The sequence below is a fragment of the Xylocopa sonorina genome, chromosome 9 (assembly GCF_050948175.1).
Source record: "Xylocopa sonorina isolate GNS202 chromosome 9, iyXylSono1_principal, whole genome shotgun sequence".
In the NCBI taxonomy this organism is placed as follows: Eukaryota; Metazoa; Arthropoda; class Insecta; order Hymenoptera; family Apidae; genus Xylocopa; species Xylocopa sonorina.
In genome coordinates this window covers 4,086,864-4,100,508 of record NC_135201.1, presented here as the reverse complement: position 1 = coordinate 4,100,508, position 13,645 = coordinate 4,086,864, and the positions used below count along the sequence as shown (strand labels likewise).

The 13,645-nt window shown below is 37.5% G+C and overlaps 3 protein-coding genes and 2 long non-coding RNA genes across 9 annotated transcripts; 2 read left to right on the top strand and 3 right to left on the bottom strand.

Annotated features, from left to right (window-relative positions):
* The first annotated feature begins 46 nt into the window (after nucleotides 1–46).
* On the top strand, nucleotides 47–3,755 carry Prp6 (pre-mRNA processing factor 6). The gene is made up of 9 exons (XM_076900607.1): nucleotides 47–247; nucleotides 342–401; nucleotides 478–604; nucleotides 683–1,233; nucleotides 1,319–2,099; nucleotides 2,178–2,393; nucleotides 2,482–2,823; nucleotides 2,916–3,259; nucleotides 3,355–3,755. Exons 1-9 carry the CDS (start codon nucleotides 153–155, stop codon nucleotides 3,632–3,634), a joined length of 2,796 nt encoding a protein of 931 aa, XP_076756722.1. The 5' UTR covers nucleotides 47–152; the 3' UTR covers nucleotides 3,635–3,755.
* A 687-nt stretch (nucleotides 3,756–4,442) lies between these two features.
* On the top strand, nucleotides 4,443–13,527 carry Cib (thymosin beta cib). Of its 3 annotated transcripts, none has more exons than XM_076900613.1 (6): nucleotides 4,443–4,596; nucleotides 11,356–11,508; nucleotides 11,674–11,787; nucleotides 12,398–12,511; nucleotides 12,640–12,753; nucleotides 12,859–13,527. In XM_076900613.1, the coding sequence occupies exons 2-6, from the start codon at nucleotides 11,379–11,381 to the stop codon at nucleotides 12,885–12,887; spliced, it is 501 nt and encodes a 166-aa protein (XP_076756728.1). In that variant the 5' UTR covers nucleotides 4,443–4,596; nucleotides 11,356–11,378; the 3' UTR covers nucleotides 12,888–13,527. The 3 variants fall into 3 exon arrangements, with proteins under 3 accessions (XP_076756728.1, XP_076756730.1, XP_076756729.1); XM_076900614.1 differs by lacking the exon at nucleotides 4,443–4,596 and adding an exon at nucleotides 11,104–11,126; XM_076900615.1 differs by lacking the exon at nucleotides 11,674–11,787 and having other exon boundaries at nucleotides 4,445–4,596.
* Nucleotides 5,211–6,739, bottom strand: LOC143426916 (uncharacterized). Of its 2 annotated transcripts, XR_013102211.1 has the most exons (4): nucleotides 6,661–6,739; nucleotides 6,073–6,344; nucleotides 5,592–5,709; nucleotides 5,211–5,445 (listed from the first exon to the last, which is right to left on the bottom strand). It is a non-coding gene; the product is annotated as an uncharacterized LOC143426916 (long non-coding RNA). The 2 variants fall into 2 exon arrangements; XR_013102210.1 differs by lacking the exon at nucleotides 5,592–5,709 and having other exon boundaries at nucleotides 5,220–5,445.
* Nucleotides 7,877–8,420, bottom strand: LOC143426758 (uncharacterized). 2 transcript variants are annotated; one of them, XM_076900385.1, is made up of 2 exons: nucleotides 8,298–8,420; nucleotides 7,877–8,082 (listed from the first exon to the last, which is right to left on the bottom strand). In XM_076900385.1, the coding sequence occupies exons 1-2, from the start codon at nucleotides 8,405–8,407 to the stop codon at nucleotides 7,878–7,880; spliced, it is 315 nt and encodes a 104-aa protein (XP_076756500.1). In that variant the 5' UTR covers nucleotides 8,408–8,420; the 3' UTR covers nucleotide 7,877. The 2 variants fall into 2 exon arrangements, with proteins under 2 accessions (XP_076756500.1, XP_076756501.1); XM_076900386.1 differs by having other exon boundaries at nucleotides 7,877–8,221; nucleotides 8,298–8,405.
* LOC143427338 (uncharacterized) lies at nucleotides 8,960–9,379 on the bottom strand. Its single transcript, XR_013102298.1, has 2 exons — nucleotides 9,258–9,379; nucleotides 8,960–9,166 (listed from the first exon to the last, which is right to left on the bottom strand). It is a non-coding gene; the product is annotated as an uncharacterized LOC143427338 (long non-coding RNA).
* Nucleotides 13,528–13,645: the final 118 nt, after the last annotated feature.

Here is a 13,645-nt window from a genome sequence, read left to right as displayed (position 1 = left end):
TACAATTTGTTTTAAATTTAAGTTAAAAAGAGGGAGCCATCTGTTGGAACGTGATTGTCGAAACAGATATTCAGGTTGCTATTAGAGGTTAAGTTGTATTTACAAAGCAAACTGGTCTATGTTTACATTAGCGAATTGACAAGAGTTTAAGAATGGCAGTTCCATCAGTTTCGTTATCAACGAGAAATAAAAAACATTTTTTAGGTGTTCCAGCACCTTTAGGATACGTTGCTGGTGTGGGAAGAGGGTAATTTACAAAAAAACAATAGTATTTCGCTATCGTAACCTTTCTTTCGACGCGCTAAAATATTAACATATTACGTTGATACATTGTTTTTTAGAGCTACTGGATTTACAACCAGATCTGATATCGGTCCAGCTCGAGATGCTAATGATGTTTCGTAAGTAATCGTGCCACATTCAATTTTTAACTAATTTAGTTGCTATGACTGATAGTTTCTTATATTTTATTTATAGGGACGATAGACATGCTCCACCCACGAAAAGAACAAAGAAAAAAGAAGAAGAAGAAGAGGATGAAGAAGATTTAAATGACTCTAATTATGATGAATTTTCTGGATATGGAGGCTCTTTGTTTAGTAAAGTAAGATGTCTGACAACAATTCTACTAAATGTTTGTAGTTTTATACTTTATGTTATTAAATAAGTAAATACTTTGCAGGATCCATATGATAAAGATGATGAAGAAGCTGATGCTATTTATGAGGCCATAGACAAGCGAATGGACGAAAAGCGTAAAGAGTACAGAGAAAAGAGGCTTAGAGAAGAATTAGAAAGGTATCGACAAGAACGCCCTAAAATACAACAACAATTTTCAGACTTGAAGAGAGAATTAGTAAATGTGAGCGAAGAAGAGTGGAAAAATGTTCCAGAAGTTGGTGATGCTAGAAATCGGAAGCAACGGAACCCACGGGCAGAGAAGTTTACACCATTACCAGATTCTGTACTTGCACGAAATCTGGGTGGTGAAACATCCACTAGTATTGATCCATCGAGTGGTCTAGCATCTATGATGCCTGGCGTAGCAACACCAGGAATGTTAACACCTACAGGGGACTTAGATCTCAGAAAAATAGGACAAGCAAGAAACACTTTAATGAATGTTAAATTGAACCAAGTTTCTGATTCTGTAGAAGGACAGACAGTAGTAGATCCTAAAGGTTATCTCACTGATTTGCAAAGTATGATTCCAACATATGGTGGTGATATTAAGTAAGTAAAAGAAATATTATATAAATATGTATTAGCACTTAAAAGTGATTTAATGAATTTTATATTGCTTTATATTTAATTTCAGTGACATTAAAAAAGCTAGATTATTATTAAAGTCTGTGAGGGAAACAAATCCTAATCATCCACCAGCATGGATTGCTTCCGCACGATTAGAGGAAGTTACAGGAAAAGTGCAAGCTGCACGAAATTTAATAATGAAAGGGTGCGAAGTGAATCCTACATCAGAAGATTTATGGCTAGAAGCGGCCAGACTTCAACCACCAGATACAGCCAAAGCAGTAATCGCTCAGTCTGTACGACATATACCAACGTCAGTTCGAATTTGGATCAAAGCTGCGGATTTAGAAACAGAGACGAAAGCGAAAAGAAGAGTGTACCGCAAAGCATTGGAGCATATTCCAAATTCAGTGAGATTATGGAAAGCTGCGGTGGAATTGGAAGAACCAGAAGATGCGCGTATATTGCTCAGTCGAGCAGTCGAATGTTGTCCAACTAGCGTAGATTTATGGCTTGCTCTGGCTCGATTAGAAACTTATGACAATGCCAGGAAAGTGCTTAACAAGGCAAGAGAAAATATTCCCACTGACAGACAAATTTGGACAACTGCTGCAAAACTGGAAGAGGCAAATGGAAATAAATATATGGTAGAAAAAATCATCGATCGTGCTATATCTTCGTTAAGCGCAAATGGAGTAGAAATTAACAGAGAGCATTGGTTTAAAGAAGCTATGGAGGCTGAAAAGGCTGGAGCTGTACACACATGTCAAGTTATAGTTAAAGCAATTATTAGTTTTGGAGTAGAAGAAGAAGACAGGAAACATACGTGGATGGAAGATGCAGAAACTGTAAAACCTTATATTTTACTTATATTTGATCTAATATAGACATATGGATACAAGGTATTTGTGTTTTTATTGTTTTAGTGCGCTCAACAAGGGGCTTTGGAATGTGCACGAGCAGTCTATGCTTACGCACTATCGACATTCCCAAGCAAAAAGTCGATTTGGTTGCGTGCAGCTTATTTCGAGAAAACTTATGGAACACGCGAATCTTTAGAATCTTTGCTTCAGAGAGCGGTTGCTCACTGTCCAAAGAGTGAAGTACTTTGGCTTATGGGTGCGAAATCTAAATGGTTAGCCGTAAGTAAAACAAATTTAAAAAAAAAGTAAGATCTTTGATAAGTATTTTCATAATTTATGTGCAATGTTTTTCTTTCTTCATTTGAAGGGTGATGTTCCAGCAGCAAGAGGTATCTTATCTCTCGCGTTTCAAGCAAATCCAAATTCGGAGGAAATTTGGTTAGCAGCCGTAAAGCTAGAATCAGAAAATTCTGAATATGAAAGAGCTCGACGATTACTTGCGAAAGCGAGAGCTTCTGCACCAACACCTAGAGTAATGATGAAAAGTGCAAAATTGGAATGGGCTTTGAACAATCTCGATGCGGCCTTACTGCTTCTAAAAGAAGCTCTTGAGGCATTTGATGATTTTCCTAAATTATGGTTAATGAAAGGACAGATTGAAGAACAACAAGGAAACTTGGACAAGGCTTTGGAAACGTACAATCAAGCTGTAAGGGTTTCCTTTCCTTTTTATGTTTTAAGTTTTACTTTTAAATTTAATAATTAAATTTTATATATTTTTAATCTTGATACGTTTGACAGATAAAAAAATGTCCGAACTCTATTCCACTATGGCGCTTATTGGCACAGTTAGAACATAGAAAGGGCCAAATTACCAAAGCTAGATCAGTTTTAGAAAAAGCACGTCTAAAAAATCCTAAAAATGCAGAGCTTTGGTTAGAAGCCATCAGAAACGAATTAAAAACTGGCGGTGTTAGAGATATGGCAAACACGCTTATGGCAAAAGCATTACAAGAATGCCCAACATCCGGTTTACTCTGGGCAGAAGCAATCTTCATGGAACCTCGACCACAGAGGAAGACGAAAAGTGTTGATGCTTTGAAAAAATGTGAACATGATCCTCATGTACTTCTTGCGGTATCCAAGTTAGTGCGCCATAATTAAATATTTTATTTTTTATAATGCTATATACAAGTGTGTGTAAATATTGTTACATACATTATAAATAACCATTCTATAGGTTATTCTGGTGTGAACATAAAATTACCAAATGTCGAGACTGGTTCAATCGTACGGTCAAAATAGATCCAGACTTAGGAGATGCATGGGCATATTTCTATAAGTTCGAGCTTTTAAATGGAACAGAGGAGCAGCAAGAAGATGTACAGAAACGATGCATTGCCGCGGAACCTCATCACGGTGAAAATTGGTGTAAAGTATCAAAGAATATAGCGAATTGGTGCTTAAGCACTGATCAGATTTTAGTATTAGTTGCAAAAGATTTACCAATTCCAATATAATATTTTCAATAACTTTAAGCCAATATTTTGTATATATACGTATTTTATAAAAACCTAGTCGTAATAATAGAATAAATGTTCTAAACATACTACGAAATACACAGTATTTTGTATACTATAAGGGTAAAAATTATTTTCTTAATTTATTATGAATGTATTAAGTAAATTTTTTAATTTATTGTTTAGACAACACATTTTCCAGAAAATGTAACAAATAGTATGTCCCAAATCTCTAATTAGTGAAACAAATTAATTGTTTTATGATATTACCATGATATTTCTAACTCCTGGAAATACCCAGCGGGTGCCATATGACGCGCAGCTGGGATAACCGAAAGATGAGTCACTCCAGCTCTCGTCAACCCCTAAAAAGCCCTTCAATTCTACCACCCTATTCATTGTATCAGAAATAGCAACGATGCATTCCTTCAGTATATAAATATGTTTACCGCAACTAGAATTCTGATTTATCTAAAATTAATGGACGCATTATATGATATAATCATAAGATGACAAAAACCAAAAACCAATAAATGGAATAGAAGTACAGAAAGTGAGTTTACGCTTGAAAAACGTGAAACTTTTACATGCATTGAATGCAAAATCGTCGCTTGTCGCAAAGGGTGAGTCAGCCACCCTCCCGATGACGGTCAAGGAGACGATTGGAGGAAGCGTTCGAAGGATGGAAGGAGGAAAAGAGAGATAGAAAGTAAAAGAGAGAGAAACGATGGCACACGATTGGCTGTCGCTCGGGGTCGGAATTTGTGGTGGGGGTTTGAACACAGTTGTGAGCGTAGGATCGGTAGAAGGAAGAGTGGAGAAGAGTGACTCGCCGGCATTACCTGGTGTTACGTGCCACGGAATCACTAGCCGGTCAGTCAGTGTACTGCCTCCATCCTGCCCTTGAACACTCGGCTGGACGGTGTTTGCGCTTGCCTACCTCTCCAAGTGACAACTGTCAGGTCAGTGCTCTTTGTCGCCGACGCATTCTATCTATGGCCGTTTAAATTGCATGCCATCGCGCTGCGCTTTTCTCCAAGTGAACAAAAACGTACGGTGCTACTTTTCGTCAACATTTCCGAAAACAGATCGGCTCTCTGTGGTTATATACCGGTTGAAGAAAGGTAGTAACACGATCGTGTACTTACGCCTGTTTTTTTAACATGGTGTGCAATCTAATCGAATATATCGGTATACACGACTCGTTTTCATACTTTTTGGAGTAAAAAATCAACAAACGGCTTGATATCACTTTCGAAGTTATCGATCGTCTCCACTATTCACCGATCGAAAATGGAGGGGTGTGGTCAAGCCAGATACATTCTGTATATGTACCAATTTCAATTGTCCATATGAACCAACAGGTTTTTCATTATTCTTCTCTCTGTTTCAAGTAGTAGGCGTCTGAAATATTTCACGATTTATTGACGTTCTTTGTTAGAACATATTTGTAGTTCTTGAATATTTAGCAAAGAAATTATCGTAGCTACCCACAATTCCAAGTTTCATCAAATCTGTGAAATTACCATTTTTGAGCATACCTATAAATATTAGAAATGATAATTAAGTTTCCTATAGTTATACTAAATGGAATTACAGAGGCATTGCCCTAAAGATACCTTATTTATTTTTGGGTTCTTTAGTATCCCTACGTTAGGGACTCTATAGGATGGGATAAGGGCGTGGTTTTGACAGATGCACTCCGCTGCGCATCAGGCACGCAAATGCGTTTTCTGGTTGCCGACTGGAGACCACGCTTTTGTCCTCTTGTAGTCACAAGCATTTCCTGTATTTCGTTACAAGTTGCATTTCTAGAAAAATGAATTCCCCGATATTAACTCGTGTATCTAGAGAAGCATTTTTTAATTTAGAAAACTGTATAAATTTTTTAATAAAAATTGGTATTTTAATAAAACAAGTACAGTTGTCACATTGTAACGCAATGCGAGCCGCATACTTCTCTAATTAAAGTGATACGTCTCTGTGCGTAATATCTTCATAAGGGAGAATCCAGTGGTATTTGCATCTTATCATGTCTTGAACGAGTTTGCTTGTTTCAAGGCAAGCAAGCAGATCTTTCGAATAAACAAAACAGTCTAGAAATTTTATTTATTAATTCTTCCCGTGGACGTAATTTTTATTTGCGACGTTTCTCATATGCCTAGCAAATCGACTTACCTCTTCAGCATAACAATTATAGCGATTTCTGTTTTATATAACTGTATATTATTTCTAACTTTTCTTTTAAGAAAATTATTATTATTTAATTTCAAACCGACTTTTTAATTATCGTAATTCTACTTATTCGACAGATAAATGGAAGATCTGTTTGTTCTTTGATGATTCAGATACATATTTACAAATGCCTACGTGTCAGTGGAAAAAGAATCGAGATCGAGGTGAATCCCACGCGAAGTATTAAAAAATCAGCTTTTTACCATTGACCATGAAAGCCGAGGTCGTCAATACGTTATGTAGTACACATAGATAGCCGTGGAGAGTTCAGGAACCCCACTCTTCGACCCCCGCATTGCCAATCGATGAAACCGTCTGCCAGCAGTCGACCGCTCCCCTGGTGCAACCCCGTATGTATAAAACCAATACATACACATACCTACAGATGCAACCGCGCGTGCACCGCTATTTCATTCACATTCCGGAAGAGAAATATCTTGAGATACCTCCAAGCACCTTCAAGGTCGGTCTTTCTCTAGAACACAACCCAAAAAGTACGTTCGAAATGAAAATTTGAAGTAATGAAACAATTCGCGGAAGAAGTGTAAATAATGCCGTAAAGGGACTTTATTTTTTGTTTAGAGATTTACCTTGGAGGAACTATTCCACTTAGCAAACGTTTCGTCACTTATATCTAATGAACTTGCAGTACTCGATTATACCCTTCTCCATTGCAACAAAATATCGCTGTTGCGTGGATAAGTCGTAGTAACGAAAGCACTCTGTACTTTAGAAGATTGGGTCAAAAGGTCCTCTTCAGATTTCATTCCGCTTATTCACGGTGTGTGTACCTTAGTACTCGTTCACGAAATCTTGATCGTTGAAGAGGATCTCTTCTGCGCCGGTTGTTACGACGAGATCGTGGTAAAACCACGTCGTGACGTGTCCTTATCTATTTTCGTGGATTTCGCATTTCATCCAAATTCACCGAGTAATTGACTCATAATCTGCAAAAATGTAATCAGTATTTTTATTCTTGACGCTTGCTTATTCTATAAATTATAAATATTACAATTTATTAAGTACATTAATCTGTTAAAGTTAGGTATGTCAATCTCTAATGTAGAAAAATTGGTATGAAGCTAAAGCTCTATACTAAAAACTTCTTCAGTATTTCCGAATTTAATGAAATTTGTTCCACAAAAGAAGTACCAAAAAGCGTATCCCCCCCAGATCTATAGACAGGATGAACCGCTTGGTAACACGTTATACGCCCCTGAACGTACGCGCCACCGCTCGATACGATACGCGCGCGTCCAGGGTTCGTTAGCCGTCACGGTCGCACGAAAGAGGGAGAGAAGGAAAAAGAGGGAGAAAGAGGACGGTTTGAATCGCGTTTGTTCGACATGGAATCATTGCAAGCAAACGCATTTTCTAGCCACACGCTTTTACGTGGGTATTCTACGGTGCACGTAGGTGGTCAAATGTGTGTGCAGCTCACCATTGCTATCAACCGGTCGATACAGCTGCAACACTGTTTCGACACAGAAATGAACTGCTGCATACGCCACTGACGATCCTCTATTAAACGCGATTACCCAAGTTAATTGGCATACTGCGCCAACTCGTTAACCGTCAGCTATAAGATCTTTCTTTACCAGAAACTCTTTGCAGAGTAACCAATCTTATTCAGTACATCGGATGCGTTTATACTCGACTAATTTCAAAAACCATTCGCTCGTTTGGTAGATTACGTGGAAGTTATTCACTAGTTTCCTCCATAACTGCTTTGACGCCCTCTTAGCTGAAAATAAGTAATGTATGAACGACGTTGGAATTCCAATAATCAATATTACTAATGCGATGATAAAACATTAAGGGTACTTTTCTTGGATGATTGCACCTAATTAAGTCCGAATCTCTGCACGAGGACGTGTTCAATCTCGCGATGAGCATAGCTCATTGACAGCGTATGTACGCCGACAGATCCTGCAAACCGGCTAGCGTGAGTCGACGCGAGCAACCTAGTTTCCTTATTAACTTGCAGACCTCTTTTCTCCGTGCGAGATCAAGTAGGATTTATCGTGATTTCTCTTCGGACACTGGCGTACCGAGAACGTTTCCAGTCCTTTTCCAACACTACCTTCTCCTTCTTCAATCCTTCCACCTCTTTGCCGTTGCACCGGGATAACTCAATGAGATAGGTACATCTTTGAAAGCCATCGAGAACCGTCGGTGCTTTCCGGACTTTTGTGAAATCGACCGACTTAACGCTGTAACATGCCAGCGAAATTGTTCAGCTTGAAGTATGCGAATGGAGGTTGCGTGAATTTTAGCATTTCTGTGTGCGAGCAAGAGATGTTCTTGGTTTCTAATTAAATTTTTCTTCGTTTTGCACAAAACTCTGCGGTACTAAAGAAATGGATGTAATTTAGAAGGTCGGAATCATGCACGACTGCCATAAGATGATTAATCTACGTACGCGTACCAAGCATTTGATCGTGTCCATCTTCTATTCGTTTCGTTAACCGTTATGTGGAACACGTATAAGCGATTGCCTCGGTATTTGTGCACTCGATGCAAAACTCGTACATGCATATATATCGAGGATAGGGAGAGAAGGAATATTCAACAAGCGGATACGTAAAGGACACGAGTATACTCCACGGTTGCGTATTCAGCCTCTTTCGAGCTCTCTCTATATACAGCCATACGACCGGCTACCATATAAGGACCTATACACAGCCTTGTCGATGCTGACCCACCGTTGGAACGTATCCCTCGAAACGCTCTCCTGGAGCCACTGCTGTACGCTTATCTGCGCCTTCGCCTCTATTAGAATCTGTAATTCATTCAATCCTACTACTTTTATCTTGCGACATTCAGTTTTATTAATTTGTTTTTGCTTAAAAAATAAATATTTGTTAATCATTTTTTTCGCGTCTAATATAATCGTTGAAACGTTCGAAAAATAATATAAGTAATAATGTTCCAAACACAATAAAGTACTGTTCGTGTGTAGTGAAGTTCAAAATTCGATACTAAACTCTGTTTGAGGATAAAATTTCCGTTCCTTGATGTTTTTGGAAGACTTGAATAATGCATGACATTTCCAAGTGTCGATTCTCCGGGTAGTAAAAAGTTTGATACCTCCTTTTTGTACAACAAACAGTATTAATATCCATTAGATGATAACGAGACTTCTCGAAGCACGGGTGTCGTAGTTGTGTTTGAAACGCTGATAAAGTATTCCGCAATTTTTAACCAGTGACTCTGCTTTATGGAATGTAAAAGTCCCCTTTGAACTGTTTTTAGCCTGATGATATTTTCGTCCGTTAAAAGTGATCGTCGAAAAGCCTAAAAGTAACGAGTATAAGCGATGTAAATGGGGAAAAAACAAAATGGGAGAGAAAACAGAGAAAGAAATGGAAGGGAGAGTCCAACGAACATGAGTCATTCTAGCTTCAGTGGTGCACAAACTTCTGTAATTATAAGCCCTTGTAGTTTGAACATCTGATAATATAATAATCCATCCTCGTTTTTTTACAGTGTCCAACGCAACGGATGTAATAAATCATGTACCTGAAAATAGGCTTACATTTTAACATACAATATGCGATATTCTGAATTCCGTCAGATATTATGAATACGAAATGCCATCATTTGGGCACCACTGTTCTTACAATTGTAAAACGCAAAAGCTCATATGACAAACTTGCGAGTTCTTCGCGATGCAACGAAAATAGACTAACAATTATTTTTCAACGCGCAACGTAAGCATTTTGCTATTCGCCTTAGATTTATTTTATAAACTTATACTCTCTTGAATGTATACGCACTACAGTAAAACAGTTTTAGAAGGAATCGATTATTTTTTTATGTAGAAAGAAATCTAAAATGAGAAGTTATACCGTGAATAAGAATCTTGGTTCATAAAAATGCCGACGATTTAGTATGATATTATACGGGAGGATATGTGACCAGAAAGGAAATGTGAAGAAACACGGAACGGAAGTAACGAGCTTTTGCTGCTTCCGCTTCGTAACGCGTTAGTTACCCGCGTATAATACGAAATTTAGACAACAAAGAGCCACGAGATAAATTTGTATTATAATAAATAAGATATCGGTATCTTCCTCGGCTCTTCTTTTAATAACATTTACGCGAGTTGAACTCGAACAAAGATATGATTAAACAAGTCCGCTAATTGGAATTAACCGAACCAGTGCATTTTAAGATGTTACATGTCCGATTATGTTTCAACATAATTACGGTTACTCCGTTATTCCTGCAAAAAAAAGGAACGAGGGAAGACCGGAAATGATATGCGAGCAACACTTGCCTACCTTTGCATTTGCCAGAAACGATTCCGTTATTTGTTCGGAATTTACGGCATTTGTATTCCTTCAGTCCGCATCTCTCATAAAATCGTAGACAATCCTTTACTTTCGTTGCTTTCGCATAGTATGTCAGAAAAGTAATACGAACTATAATTTCAACCCCTGAAGAATAACGATTAGAAAAGATTTAGTGTATGCAATGATAACGATGATCTATAATGAATTAACCATCATTTTTCATACGACCTTCAAGTATTTCATTTCGCTACTTTTGCGCTACTCAATATTTAACATGTATGTAGCACAAAGTAAATTTAACCATTCAAATGTGAAACTCGAAGTAAACGGATCGAAGCGCGTACAGGTTATACGTTACATTCGTTGATACGTTCCGGCGGTTTTATCAATGCCCATTGAATTCGCGAGAAACATTCAATAATGATACGTCTTTCGATACGTGTGGAGTGACGAGTGCGCATTTTACGTTCGTAGCATTCCTTCCTTTCTTGGTAAGACGATAACGATGAACTGCCAACGCAAATTTACGTTTTCTCTGCTGGTTTCTGTACATCAAACACTTTGAATCGGTAGCGAGAAAAGGGACGAATTAAAAGTCTGAGCGTGCGTTGCGCCTCGATACGGTAGCATTGGGAGATACCTTTCTTGAATTCTGTACAAGCTACGAGTTATTTCCATTATCTTGTGATTTGTTCGTTTTAATGTTTGCGACGAATAAAACACAGATTTCAGTGTTTAGGACGTTTACAGAACAATTAGCATCTCTTTTGTTATGGACACGTGGCCCGCTTTCCTGGATATCATTTACTAAACTGAATATGTAAACAAAAACACATCGCAACGGCGGACAAAACTGGAGAATACGGTTTTGGATCATGGTTCAGATTGTTGATGTCTGTTTTCTAATCGGAAATTCTTCTGGACATCGATAGCTAAACGGAATTCTTGCTAGTAGCAAAGTATAAATGAAAACTTGTTACCTTAGATTAAGAATAAATAATGCGCATCCAAGAATTTTATAATTCCTTGTATTTTAAAGGTTCGATCTTAATATTCTTAATTATCAACAAGTTTTCTATCGAGATGGCACTGCGAGTTGCGCCGATAACATTTCATTCGATCGAGTTAATAAAAATGATTAATTTGATACAGTATTTGTCTTTCTAAAAAACGGTTTCTTTGTTTCAGATTGAAGAGTACAACACATCGCCATGTCGAGTCCGTCGTTGAAAGACCTGCCAAAAGTAGCCTTAGATCTGAAAAGCGAGTTGGAAGGTTTCAATCATGGCTGCATGAAGAAAGCTGCGACTGCTGAGAAAAACGTTTTACCTTCCGCCGAAGGTACAACGTAAATTTCATTACTTTCCCCTTCGTCCTTTTCTTAAGTTAAATTATACTAGTTCTTTGTGTGTTCCTCTCACTACCCTGTGACATAGCGTTCTAGTGCTAATAAAAATTGTTTCTTAAAACGATCAATGATAATGCATGTAATATTGTAATATGTAGACGTGCGACAAGAGCGACAGCATTCTGAATTAATCCACGATGTGGAGTCGTTTAAACCAGATCAATTGAAACATGCCGATACGAAAGAGAAGATCATTTTGCCAAATGCCAAAGGTATCACAGAAATTTATCCGATATCTAGGAAAATATTCGATTCTCGTATTGTCCTTTGCCATTTCTTCGAAAGGTAACGGAAGGGATGCTATCCTGTCGCTTCTTTTTTTCTGGTACTTCGAGGTGGTGCGACCGAAATATATATACATACAACGTGACCAGACCCATAAGCCTATTTACTTTCGCTTTCAGCCGCTTAGGAGGGATCATTTTGCATGTTCGAACAGTTCCTTGGTGGCCTCGTACTCTGTACTGCGTCCTCTGATAACAACACGATGTTACGTTTCATTTAGTGATAAATGTTTTTTAATCGCTGCAGTAACAATAAGGCTATAATATAATATCACTCGCGCGAAAAGAAATCACTTAAAATTAATGCGCTTTGTTCTCGCTTAAATCACATGTTGTTCCATAAAAAATTATTGTGCTTCCCCAATTTGAATAAAATTGATCATTGTTTTTAAAATAAGTTGACGGTACAGCGTTACCAGTGAGATCGTTAAATGTATAAATGATACGGTTCCAGCGGTTTCCATGGTGGCTTTACTTTTCGTAATTCCCTCCTGCGTGCTTTATCTTCCGTTGTTTGACCCCGATTTGCTTCTTGCAGATGTAGCCGCAGAGAAGACCCAGCAAACGTTGATGTCGGGCATTGAAAAATTCGACCCGAGCTGTTTGAAGCATACCGAAACTCAAGAAAAGAATTTGCTACCTGATAAGGATGGTAAATTTTTCTAATTTTTCATAAATCTTAGCGGAAATTCCTGTTTCATATATGAAGAAGATATGAAAAAGATTCTACTCAAATATAGATATTCAAACGATAATCTCGATTCGATTTGTTCTGTGTAGCGATCCAACAGGAAAAGGGAAAGCAACAGCTAATTTCTGGTATCGAAAATTTTGATCCTGCGAAACTAAAACACGCGGAAACGCTTGAGAAAAATCCTTTGCCTACCAAAGAAGGTAAATTAAAATTCGTAGGGCATTTATATTGTTTGTTAATGTTTTTGAAGTCTGGACTTAATAATATAAAAACAGAACATTGTATGAGAACATTTTCTGTTTCAGCGATCGACGCTGAAAAAATAGCTGCTTAAAAGAAGCTTTTAAAATGGTAAAAACGGAAAAGAACAGAAAAGAAAAGGAGCAGCGACTCGTCATTTCTTCCATTTTCTATTTGTGACATTTTATAACAATTATTCGTACATTGTCGACAAGAAACAAGGAAAATGCGAAACACTGTGTTAATGTAATCTTATGATTATACTTATCCTACAGCCATGAGCGTCCCTTCCGGCGAGACGCACAGGTCGATTTTTACACACGAAACTATTAACAACGGAACGACGATGGAGATTTGGGCCCAAATTTAAAGAAAAGGAAAGAAAAAAAAAAGCATAAAACATAATGAAACTACTAGCAATCTATTTGATTCCTAACGCTACCAACATTAAGTAACTTTGGGCTTGTATCGACATTAGTCTTTAATACTAACTCGCCAAAGGATGTACTTTTTATACTAAGAAAGTTGCACGCAGGCAAAACGTTATTTTCGATAGCAAACAAAATTAGTAGCATTGCATGCGTTACAGAATATCGCAATGGTACAGCGGTTGATCTTATATTTGTGTAAAAATCATATTTTATATAACGGGCTATTGTACTTTTTTAATATTTCGTACACATCGCATTGTCATTCCAAATTATGACGAATAAAAAAGTAATTTGTAAAAAAAAGCAAGCCTTATATAATGTTTGAACCCGTTTTGCTCGGATAAATAATTTACCAAAAAAAAAAAATGATATTGTTATTACTCTGTATTAATTATACTTGTGCGCTTAGAAAAGAAGATTC

Bases quoted from the DNA above. Each gene is read 5' to 3' on its own strand.
- Prp6 (XM_076900607.1), top strand. From the start codon at position 153: ATGGCAGTTCCATCAGTTTCGTTATCAACGAGAAATAAAAAACATTTT. The intron at 605-682 runs GTAAGATGTCTG...AATACTTTGCAG, and splicing joins GAGGCTCTTTGTTTAGTAAA to GATCCATATGATAAAGATGA. The intron at 2,824-2,915 runs GTAAGGGTTTCC...TACGTTTGACAG, and splicing joins TGGAAACGTACAATCAAGCT to ATAAAAAAATGTCCGAACTC.
- LOC143426758 (XM_076900385.1), bottom strand. From the start codon at position 8,407: ATGCATGTACGAGTTTTGCATCGAGTGCACAAATACCGAGGCAATCGC. The intron at 8,083-8,297 runs GTACGCGTACGT...GGCATGTTACAG, and splicing joins TGGACACGATCAAATGCTTG to CGTTAAGTCGGTCGATTTCA.
- Cib (XM_076900613.1), top strand. From the start codon at position 11,379: ATGTCGAGTCCGTCGTTGAAAGACCTGCCAAAAGTAGCCTTAGATCTG. The intron at 11,788-12,397 runs GTATCACAGAAA...TGCTTCTTGCAG, and splicing joins CATTTTGCCAAATGCCAAAG to ATGTAGCCGCAGAGAAGACC. The intron at 12,512-12,639 runs GTAAATTTTTCT...TGTTCTGTGTAG, and splicing joins TTTGCTACCTGATAAGGATG to CGATCCAACAGGAAAAGGGA.